Consider the following 12,098-nt stretch of genomic DNA (forward strand, 5'->3'; position numbering starts at 1 on the left):
CAATCCATTTCCTTAAAAAAAATGTTGTAGATCTCATAACACTATATAAACATGGCCAATTATTGTTTTACCATTTATCTCCACAAAGCCTACCTCCCCAGGAGAAAAGGACTGAATTGCTCGGATCACTAAGGCTATAGAGCTGCCTGTATGCTTTATTCATTCACCCTACAGTCAAAAGCAGCACTTTAAAAGTTAATTAAATGGGATGGGATTCTTATGATTTAAACTTCCATCTATAAAAGTTTGATTTAGGAAGTGTGTAGTTGTAAAGAGTCTATCATTTACCACAAATTTGCTTTTGCAGATTTTGTTGCTCCCCGGCTTTATGGTAATGCTTAACTTTAAGCGAAAATACTCGTATGGCGTGTGATAAAGCATGCATACAGATACCTGGCCTCCGTTAAAAGAGATATCCAGTCGAAACCACTCCTTCAAAGGTATGATGAATTTAGTTTTTACAGCAAGGTCTTCCCCTTTGACAAGATGCATCTGAATATGCAAGTAGCCTAAAAGGAAAAATCGAGCACATGAAAATGACCAAAAAATATCTAAGAGTGAATGAAGTAGCTAGACCTTTTCAACAACTGTCCTAAGAAACTACAAGACTCCCCCAAAACAAAGCAAAACCCAAACGCACGTTTATAAATGCATTTCTTTGTAAATAAGACATTGGGTTTAAGCTTCCGGGAAAATCAGTTACATCTGAAGCCCACATTTGGAAGTCATTGCTCTTGCTGGGCTGCCACGTTGACAGTATCTTCCTTATTCTAGACAGACATATCTGTCACTAGGTAGAGCTTCAAAAAATTACAATATCGTTTTAAAGGTTCTGTTTTATACTCACCCTCTTCCGTAAGAAATACAGAAGGTGTGCCGTACATCTCATTAGAGTCGACAAAGTACAGAATCCCACAGAGGTTGGCCTTGCAATAATGGAGTAAATAAAGCCACAATGAAACAGTAAACCTATAAGAGTGAGGGGGAAAAAAATTCTGCAGATTGATATCATCCAAGAACAGGTAATTATGGTTAACAATGACCAAGTAAATTGCTTTCTTTCCAATGAAGGGATGAATTTGCCTTCGCGTTCATCATGGGAGATCAGCTTGCAAAGCTTGATTTTTGAAACAAAGGAGGTAGTTATAGTAACTGCAAAAGACAGGAGTTAAGCTTCATTGTGCAAAACTGGCAACTTTCTACCTTGCACCAAAAACTCTGTTTCTGTGCCTCTTTGAGAATCTCACATGCCTCCTATTTGAATTCTTGATTAAGGCTTACAAAGTCAGACATAGATTTTAAAAATCTGGATTTTAATAAGAGGTGATTTGATAAGAAGCTATTTTAATTTCTATGATTAAAAGAAAAAACATAATTAGAGCCTTTTAAGCAATTTTGTTCCTTTCACGGATAAAAGCCATAAGGTAGAAAAATGTAATCATCTATGAATGGCATCACTACGAGATAACAGGGACACATATATGCTATTTTCATGCTCAGATTAGGTTATTCAGTATCACGGTCCTGGCTGACCAATACAGAACAATTAATCTAATTATCCCATTCCTGGACTGGGGCTATTTTAGTCGAAAAAAATATTGTACATCTGTGACTTGTGGAGTTGGGATAAAATAACAGTAGCCAACTTAACTAGGACACATTTAGCCAAGATATGTGATCCATCAATCAGTCAGAAAAGAGTTGCTGAGCACCCCTTGACACCACACACAGTGCTACTGACCAGTAGTTCAAAGACGAGGAAGTGGGAATGATTGCATTTTGTATGTGAAACATGGATCGAGGTCAAAATGAATGCATTGATTTCTCTTCATTTACCCCAGTAACCAATTTACAGTTTGGGTTAAAGTGACAGTGGCCCCAGGTTCTTTGCAGATACACACAAAGAATTCCTTTCTGGTCTTTATAATCTGGCCTCAAAATCAGTGGTATGATACGCAAACAGATGGTGCCACACAGCTCCCTCCTGACCCACCCAGCTGAGCAAGCTCATGAAGATAAGTTATTACAAGGAAGCTTAGCAAGAACATACGCTCGGTAAAGTGACTCAAGATCTTTCTACAGCCAGCAGCATGGGAAGAATTAAATCACTCTGCTAAATCCATCTGGTCTGAGGTGAACCAGGAACCATTTTCAGCATCTTCAATTCAGCAGCAGGAAAAAAAAAATACATATATCTGGGTCTGGCTGAAATCAATGGAGGAGATCAGAAGTTGTGAGATTTCAAACAGCTCGTCCAATCTTCCATGACAGAAAGGCAAAGCCAAGGCTGCGATCTGTGCTGGCTTTGGCTGGCTGCACCTGAGACCTTGCAGGGCCTCAGGCTTCAACACCTTGCTGTCTACTCATGTCATGGAAGGAGGCTAAGGCAAATTGAGGACTGTTAAATGCAAGGATAATTCAAGACTCATTTGAGGTTTTCAGGTCCACCAATTCTGTCTAAGCCACGGGGATCTCAACATTTTTGCAAAACACCTTACCGTGGTGTGTTGTCCTAAGGAGTTCTTCCACTAGCCTGCCCTGGTCCTCAAATAAAACAAGCACTTCCCAACCAGCTCCCTTCTACTACCCATCCTTACACTGGGTAATCCATCCGCTGGCGTCGAGTGGCCTCCAGCTCTCGGTTTTGAAACCTCGGGAACTTCTTGACAATGCCTGTGTTTTCTCCACTGGAGGCATAAGGAAAGCCAAGCAGGGCAACCACATCTGCAAACAGCAAAACGGCTCCCTTTCAATTATATCCAGAAAAACATTCCTTCCCAAATGGCATTCATCCTGAAAGCCTCTGCTGAGCTCCAATCAAACATTTAAGTGAGATACCCTAAAAATACCAGCAAACATCTGTTGAATATACGCCAAGCACCATGCTAAGCACTTTACAGAGACCATGTCAATTACTTTTCATAACAACTCCGTGAAGTAGATTCTATTATTAGTTCCATTCTGCAGAGGCAAAGCCCGAGGCTAAGTTCACAAAGTTAATAAGTGATAGAACCACAATTCAGGTTTTGAACTCAGGCTTCTGTGTTCATAATCATTTCACATCCTGCCCTCTGAATGCTAAGAAAAGCATCTGAATTTGTGTTACAGCAGTAAGTTAACACTTTCGTAGTTCTCACTATGGTCCTGACATTTCTGTAAACATGCTACATAAATTTGTTCATTTAATTTTCATTATTATCCCCAGTCTACAGATGAGAAAACAGAGGCATGGTTGCCAAAACAGTAACTAATATTTAGTATACACCGGCAATATGCTAAACACAATTCAGGGATAATCTCACTTCATTTCACAACAAACTATGAAATAGGTTCTTTTATTATCCCCATTTAACACATTAAAAACTGAGCATCAGAGAGGGTTAAATAAGAGATGGAGTTGGCATTCGAACTCAAGCTCTTTGGTTTCAGAATCCATACTCTTAAAATTGCAGGTTTTTTTTCTTCTGTGCAAACTTTCTACCTTTATGTAGGGTAGTATGTGCAACATACTACCCTACATAAAAATTACTAAACATATACTTTAACATTGGAAAGTCTTCCATTTTATTTCACAAACACAAAAGAATTCTTCTCCATAACCCAAAAACCATAGGGATGTTCATAACAAATCTTAAAGGGAGAACTGAGTTATTTCATCTATACTTAACACCTACCGCTTTCAGCAAGCCTAAGTATGAATTTTTGGTTTTCCATATTCTCCCCAACTAAAGAAAAGAGAATCCACTTAACTCAACCTAGGTGTAAGAATACTTCTCTTGGTTGGGCATGGTGGCTCACACCTGTAATTTCAGCACTTTGGGAGGCCAAGGTGGGCAGATCACTTGAGGTCAGGAGTTCAAGACCAGCCTGGTCAACATGGTGAAACCCTATCTCTACTAAAAATACAAAAAAAATTAGCAGGCCATGGGAGTGTGTGCTTGTAATCCCAGCTACTCGGGAGGCTGAGGCAAGAGAATTGCTTGAATCCAGAAGGCAGAAGTTGTTGTGAGCTGAGATGGCACCACTGCATTCCAAACTGGGCGACAGAGCAAGACTCTGTCTCAAAAAAAAAAAAAAAAAAAAAAAAAAAAAAAAAGGATACTTTTCTTCTGCTTAAAACGCTCCTTAGTTTAGACATTCATGATTAAATGGTGGAAACAGTCTATTTTCCTGGGTTTCTTGGAGAGAGAAGAGTTGATTTACGTGCAATTCACCAAATACCAATATTGGCACAAATTTTGGAGGCTTCAGCCTAGGATGCTGGACATCACAGCTCTCATTTCCCAAAGGAAATAAAAAGTTTTATTATATAGAGAGGTACCTCTGGTTTACAACAATTTGGAAATCGCAAGAGCAGTTTTTAGAATCTCAGGCCCTTGTGTATATATTTAATAGGATTAAATAAGCCTATTTCTCCCCAGTAGTCACAAATCTACATGCTTTGTTACAGGCAGAGATGCATTTGGAAATCCAAAAGAGTGGAGTTATCAGTTTCAACAGAAGTACTTAAAACCTTTGTTTTTTCAATATGAGCTCAATTTGGGCCAACTGGACTTGCAGGTCTATTATGGGGGTGGTGAGAGGGGTGAGAAATGGAAGTACTGCAAAGGTTTTCTTTGGAATCTGAAGGAAAAATTCACCAAGGAAGTTGACATCAGCTCAACTTTGGTTTGGCTTCCACTATGTTGAGTGGAGCAGAAGAGACCAGATGGCCACGTTAGACCCCTAGGAAGCCTTCTGCTGGTGATGGCTGTTGAGTGATCTAGTGTGCAGTGGAAACATTTGTCAAAACAAATGGGATTCAGTTCTGCCCAACCTGACTCCAATATAAAGAAGCTTCATAAAGGAGGTTTCTAAAGTGGAAAGAGTTAAAAGTGAATGACAATGAGCTCTCCCCTGTCCAAAGACCAAAATAAAGCAGGTCAAATGGGAGAACTGGCCGCAATAGATTATGAAGGAAAAAGCTCAGACCCAAAGATCTAAAATAATTTTACAATACTATTTGTACCCAACACATACTATTTGTACCCAACAAAACCAAAGTAATGGTAGTTTTCTTTCAAATCTGTAGCTTCACTACATGTATAATTTGGGGTCCTAGGCAGTTTGCCCTCAGTATGATACTGTCTTTCGATTACAATTAGAAGTAATGAACAAGAATGAATTTTGGAGCCAGAGAAGACTTTAAAATTCATCTGAATAACATAAAGGATATGTTATTTATCCCAGGATAACATATAGGTCTATTGTCTAATAACTGATTATGGCTGCATGCAATGCTATAATTGACTAGCGATGTCTTGTCATGGGCAATGGAATGCGGAGAAACAGTACCAGTGTCATCCACCACTAAATAACTAACAGGTAGGAAAACTTAGGTCCAAAGAAGTTTACTGCTTGACTCTAGAATGTACTCATTAAAGCAGGGGCCTTACTTATTCACTATTCCATCCCCAGAGCCTAGAACAGTGTGCAGTACTTGATAAAGACCCCATAAATATTTGATGAATGAATGAATATAGGTGTGGCCAGGTCAGGATTTGAACCTGTCTCCCTTCCTCCTAGTACTGTTCACAGTTCTATAATGTGCATCACACTGCATAAGCCAAATAATGACCTTTCTTCTTTCAAATCCTTTCCCCAAATTCATTTCTTTAGCTTATTTTGCATGAAGAGCTTAGGTTAAACAAACAAACAAAAAAAGACATAATTAAGACATAAATGCAGAATGCCAGGAAAACAGTTGATGTTAGGAACACTTTGCTGTTTTGTTTGTATTATTGCCTCAAATTTTAGAACAAGAAGAGACAACAGATATTATATGGTGCAAACCCTTTCATTTGGAGACATGAAAAGTATTGAGTGTCTTACTGAAGATTTCATAGCTGGTAAGAAGCCCTGATATGACTCAAACCTGGCTTCCCCACTGCAAACCAATGGGCTTTTCTTCTTAAAAGTCCTCCCAGAGAGAACCTCAGCTGATATTCAGTGGGTGTGCCCCTGTGCGGATATACTGGTTGCTCAAACACTGAAATATTTCTATTGTGGTTTGATACTTGATGTCACCTGGAACCTCCAAGGCCCCACCACCCACCCTGGCCCCTCCTTCAAGTTAGAGCCTGGCCCAGCAGCAGCCTCTGGAGCTGGCTTCAGCACTAAGGCTAGCACCCACTGGGGTTCACTGAGGCCCCCCACCCTCACTGATTGTTAATATTTTAAATCTCATCCCCGGGTCAGGTGGGGTTAAGGGACGACTATGTAGCCCATTCCCTAATTTAGCTGAGTGATCAGAACCCTGACACAGATTCCTTGCTCGGGAAAAGGTAACACTTCCACGCAACAAAACCCCACTCCAGATGTGCTTCAAACACACAGCAATGAAGCCACTGAGATCATCAGCCCACCCTTGGAGAAGCTGAAGACGGTCTCAGTGCAAGGAATCACAATGACTACCAGTCTGTAAGCAGAATCTGTGGGGAAAGAAGCGAAGACTTCTCAACCTGGAGAAATAAAGCCAGAGCACAGGCAGCTCAGTAATGCTTTCCAAACACAAGACATTCAAAAGCCAGTGGCCAATAAGGTGTTTAATTTTCTTTAAAGCCAAAGCTTGAGAATAAAAACTCGATTTTCTAGCAGATATGATTTAGGTCAGAACTTCCTCCAGAAAGGATACCAGGCAGTGAGGCAGGTTCCTAAGGAAGTCTGTGGAACATTTGATGACAGGAATCTTAAGAATAAAACCAGTTCTACTCCTAGTAATTTATCCTCCAAACAAGCTTATAAATGTGCACAAAGATACATGTACAAGGATGTTCAGTGAAGTCTTGTGGCTAAAAGCAAGAGCATGACCATCAGCAAAAGACGGGTTAAATAAATTATGGTCTGTCAGGCGATGCAACGCTAAGGAGCTGCTGAAAAGAATGAGGTCGGCAGCATGTCCTGGTACAGAAAAATCTATTGTGTTGTTAATGAGCGCAGGTCCGTTTCTAGAATCCTCTCATTTGTGCAGGAAGAGAACGGGACACAACTTAACGCTTGTATGTGCAGAGAAAATTTCTAGAAGGAGACACAAGAAACTGTTGCTAATGAATTTACTTCTGGGACAAGGACCAGAAGATTCAAAGGGGAGGGGTGTGGAAACTTACTAGTTCCCCTAAACCTTTTCACACTATTTACATTTTTTTTTTATTGTTACCGTGTACACGTATTACTTTTTTGTCTATGAAAGAAGAGAACAAAAGCTCTGAGCACTTCCGGGCAGGCAGATAGAAGGAGCCAGCTACATCCCAAGGCCTTCCCACCCTCGGCCTCCGAGGCTGCCCAATCCGCTTCAAAGACACAGAGTCCAGTGGGTGAAGAAAACAGGATGATTCACATCGATAAAAATTCAACTTTAAAAAAAGTATTCTTTCTAATTTAGAACCTGGGTTAGGACTGTATTAGCATATTTCAGAGAGGCGGCATAGGAAAGTCAAAAGAATCAGGAAGTCTGGACTCCAGTTAAACAAACTCCCTGAGCCTCGGTTTTCCTCTTTGTTAAAGAAAGGTTCAGAATAACACTATTTTTCCCACCGAACTATTATGAGGATTAAATGAGACAATGTGCATGAAAAAAGTGTTTTGAAAATCACAAAGGGGAATGTAAATGCTAGGCATTAATTAGTGTTATTACTGAAAAGTTCCGACTACCATGATTAACTGGAAAAAAAGGAATTAGGTCTGGTTTTTTTTAATGCCAAATATATAGTTTATAACTACTAAAAGTACTATCATGACATTGACTTGAATAGTCCTGCTGTATAAACCATTTTTTTCACAAAGACAAGTCAAGGCTGGTTCCAACACTTGACTTAACTTTCAATCATTTTGTTGTAATGAAATTTTGTTATAAAAAAATCATACTTCCAGTCCATTGGATCTGAAGATGAGAATGCATTTTCAGTGAAAGGAAAAGAGAGTGGAGAAGAAAAAAACTACCATGTTGCCCCAGAGTTTCTCATTTAAGAGGGAAGATCAGAGAAATGTTCATAAAGCTAGACATTAGGGCATTTAAGAACCTTCCAAGAGTGTTCCTAACCTGCTTATCTAGTCTTACTTCTTGAATTGCCCATCTCACACCTGAGATTGTGTCTTGGAAAATAAACCACAGCAAGCGTGCTGCTAGTCCACATTGCCACTCCATGGCAGACAGTAACTGATGGACATGGCACTCTTTCTCAGTAAGTGCAGACTTATCCTCAGAATCCTACTCAACACCATGTTCTAGGCAGCCACCCCCAATCAACACAAGCTAGCCTGTGAGATGAAGCCTCATTGCCATCTTTCCTGTCAAAGAACGAAGGCTTGTCACCATTTCTCCATCAGGAATTTTCTTCTTTGTGCGCCATAGCTTATGCCTTCCCCTCTACCTGAAAGCTGAATGTCCTTCCCTTCATTCCTTTTTTTTTCTCTCTTTTTTTTTTTTTTTTTGAGACAGAGTCTTGCTCTGTTGCCCAGGCTGGAGAGCAGTGGCACCGTTTTGGCTCACTGCAGCCTCCACCTCCCCAATTCAAGCAATTCTCCCACCTCAGCCCCCCGAGTAGCTGGAACCACAGATGCACGCCACCACACCTGGCTAATTTTTTGTATTTTTAGTAGAGATGGAATTTCACCATGTTGGCTATGCTGGTCTCTAACTCCTGGCCTCAAGTGATCTCCCTGCCTCAGCCTCCCAAATTGCTGGGTTTATAGGCGTGAGCCACTGCGCCCAACCCCTCCTTTATGATCCATGAAAACTCTACTCATCCTTCAAGTCTCTGTCAAAATGTCACCTCCTCTGTGAAGAAGCCACACAAAGTGCTTAACACATACAGGTTGCTCAGGAACTGTTTTTCAGTGAATGAATGACTTAAAATAAATACATAGCTTCATGACATCACCTGGTAGTTTAGCCTAATGAATTAAGTGCGGGATTTGGGAACCAAACTACTCAGGTTCAAACTCCAGCATCTTCATTAATAGCTGTGCAAACTTAGACAAGCTACTCTATCTCTCTGAGTCAGTTTTCTGTTTTCTCCTTTGGTAAATATCCCAGTGGAATATTGGGCAAATTAAATTAAATAACAATGGGCCAGACACTGCAGTTCACCCAGCACTTTGTAATCCCAGCACTTTGGGGGCCGATGCAGGCGGATCACTTGAGGACAGGAGTTTGAGACCAGTCTGGCCAACATAGCAAAATACTGTCTCTACTTAAAATACAAAAATTAGCTGGGCATGGTGGCACACATCTGTAACACCAACTACTCAGGAGGTTGAGGCAAGAGAATAGCATGAACCCGGAAGGCAGAGGTTGCAGTGAGCTAAGATCGCGCCACTGCACTCCAGCCTGGATGACAGAGCAAGACCCTGTCTCAAAAAAAAAAAAAAAAAAAAAAAAAAAAAAATTAGATAACCAGGTAAACCACATAAAGCACTTTGACAGTGCCTGGCACATAGCAAATGCTCAGTAGCAGTAAGTGACTGTGACTATTGGTAGCCACATTAAAGAGAGTGGCTTTGTCCTCCTCTTTGAGCCTTCACACTCAGTAAAGAAATTGATCCATAATAGGTGCTCAATCTTTGTTTAATTGAATGAATCATGATACATGTCATAGGAGCAGTACCAATAGAGCATTCTGATGGCCAGCAGTTAGGAAGTTAATTTCTGGTTGTGGAAACTAAAAAAAAAACTCAACAAAACTTCAGGGTGGGGGCTAGAAAAGTGTTAGAATTTGAGCCAGTTGTTGAAATAGGGGTATGATTTTGCCAAGCAGACATGGAAAGTGGCAGTGGGGGGAGGTGTTGCTTCGTGGGCTGGGGGAGTCGGGGCGGAACAGGAGCTATTCTAGGGGAAAGAAACTGCTTTAGTAAAGACATAGGGGTGGGGAATCAAAGACTTAAACCACAAAGGGGAAGCTGAGCTTACCTGTGGCTGCGAAGGAGAATCCCTGAACAGGAGAAGCCTGCAGACTTAACTAGCACAGCCCCGGTGGGTTTGTCTGGGAAGCTGCGGAGTGTGTGCAGTGGCCCTAGGGAAGGAGCACAGCCACCCCCACCCCCACACACTCCCTCATGTGGCAACACAGCCCTGCAAGGGTATCAGTGTGTGATGTTCACAAACTGTCCTTCCCCCTTGGCTAAGAGCATTCATTCAAGCAACAAATAGTCATGAGTGCAGGGCTCTATGCTCACCATCAGAACAAAGCAAACAAGTCCCCAGGCCTCGTGGAGCTTGTGCTCCAGTGTGGACCAGGCAATAGGCACATAGGCAACTAAAGATATTTACTGAAACCATCCAGTGGTGATCAGGCCAGGAAGGAAAATGAAGGTGGACAATAACAGGCAGGGCGGTGGGGTGGGCCTGCTGTCTTAGATAAGGTGGCTGGGAGAGCCATCTTGAGGAGATGGCATTGGAGCAGAGGGGTGAGTGAGGTAAGGAAGTGGCCATGTGGTGATCTGGGAGAAGAGCATCTTAGGTGGAGGAGCAGTCACACACATGTCCCAAAGTAAGAATGAACTCGGTATGCTCCAGGACAAGCAAGGAGGCCTCCTGTTGCTGGAAGCAGTCAGGAAGGGTGTGCATGGTGGGACACGAGGCTGCAAGGGGACAGGGACAGATTCCCACAGAGTAAGGGGCATGGGTTGATCTTAACTGGGATCAGTGGGCAATGGGAGGAAATGGGGGGTTTAATCAGGGAGTGATGTGATCAGCTTGCACTGGCTGCTGGTGGGGGGTCAAGAGGGTATGATGGGCAAAACTGGGGGGCCACTTGCAGGCAGTGCCAGGAGTCCAGACAGGAGGATGATGGCTTAGACCAGGACAACGGCACTCCACGTGGTGAGAAATGCAAGAAGGGACTGAATATGTGACACATACAGTCAGCACTAGGTGACTCTCAAAATAGAGTATGACAGGAAGAGAAGTCCAGGTGGATCCCCAGGTCTGGGGCCCAAGTCACCAGCCTGCATGGCTGATTCCTTTCTTTCCGTGACTCCAGCGTGAGTCAGGCACACATGTGATTTGGGAGGGACAACAGAAACGCCCAGTCCCTTCCCTCAAGGAAATAAGCCACACTAGGTAGATTCACAGTCTGCCTATGGCTACGTATGCCCCCCACACCCAGGATGCAGCAGCAACAGGTGCACCGGGGGCACGTGGCCAAGTCGTGGCACACACGTGTTCCCAATGGCTACTGACTTCTCATCCCGGTTAGGTTTTCCACGCAGGGCTGGGTAAACGTCTGCTGCATCTCCACCAAAAATCAGCCTCATGGCCTGGCCGGGTCTGGCCTGGCAAAGGAGATAAGCTGCTGAAAGCCATGTCTGGACACATGCAGCCCTCGCCTCGGGAGCCTCGGCAAAGCCGGTGGTGGAGGCCCTCCAAGCACACTTCCAGAACACCAGGGCACAGGGACTTTGACTCTTTTTATACATGAAAAGGAAAATGAAAGCAAGTCAGGGAGTACTTCAGTTCAGAGGCAGGGCCATCGTAGGACACCAGGCACTTGACACAGAAAACCTTCCCTGAAACCCCACATCAGTGCTGGCTGAGACAGGGGCCATACATGACAGGCCCCTTGTGGCTCAGCTCGGCGCCTCACTGATGCCATCTTGTTCTGACTTGATTCTTGTTCATCAAGAAGCCCCTGCTAAAAACGAACCAGAGGCCTGGCCCCCTTCCATCCCCACAGCCCAGATCTGGAACAAAGGTCATGGATGTTTTCCATGGGACTGCTGCAGACGCGCTTGTGACCTGTCTTTTGGAGAAGGAAGAATGTGTGCCCCTTTTTCAGTAAACAAATCACAGCCTTGTGATCAGAGCTTATTTTGAGGGTGCATGGAGCGCCCCACCATTTTCAGTGACTTTAACTCTTGGGAAAGGGTTTTCTCTGCATTATGGTTTAATTCTCACTCCTGAGGTAATGCTCTGAAGCAGGTGAGGAGAAAAACCCCACTGTGCTGTTCCTAAGCCCTGTGAATATGAGAAGAAACAACAAAAGAAGGAAAAGACGTTTCACATTTTAAGGGCATATTCAGACACCTTAAGAACTGAGCCAGTTCGTTAAATGATTTCATTT

General features: G+C 42.8%; 1 protein-coding gene across 2 annotated transcripts in view; it reads right to left on the reverse strand.

The window, feature by feature from the left end:
- SEL1L3 (SEL1L family member 3) overlaps positions 1–12,098 on the reverse strand; it is a 118,668-nt gene that overhangs the window by 87,872 nt on the left and 18,698 nt on the right. For both annotated transcript variants that reach the window (XM_010367999.2, XM_030915853.1), the window contains exons 3-5: positions 2,598–2,724; positions 848–969; positions 394–509 (exon numbers count right to left, since the gene is read on the reverse strand). In XM_010367999.2, the coding sequence (XP_010366301.2) occupies positions 394–509; positions 848–969; positions 2,598–2,724 (365 nt within the window). The remainder of the gene's footprint in view (positions 1–393; positions 510–847; positions 970–2,597; positions 2,725–12,098) is intronic.

The sequence above is a fragment of the Rhinopithecus roxellana genome, chromosome 2, assembly GCF_007565055.1.
Source record: "Rhinopithecus roxellana isolate Shanxi Qingling chromosome 2, ASM756505v1, whole genome shotgun sequence".
Taxonomy (NCBI): domain Eukaryota; kingdom Metazoa; phylum Chordata; class Mammalia; order Primates; family Cercopithecidae; genus Rhinopithecus; species Rhinopithecus roxellana.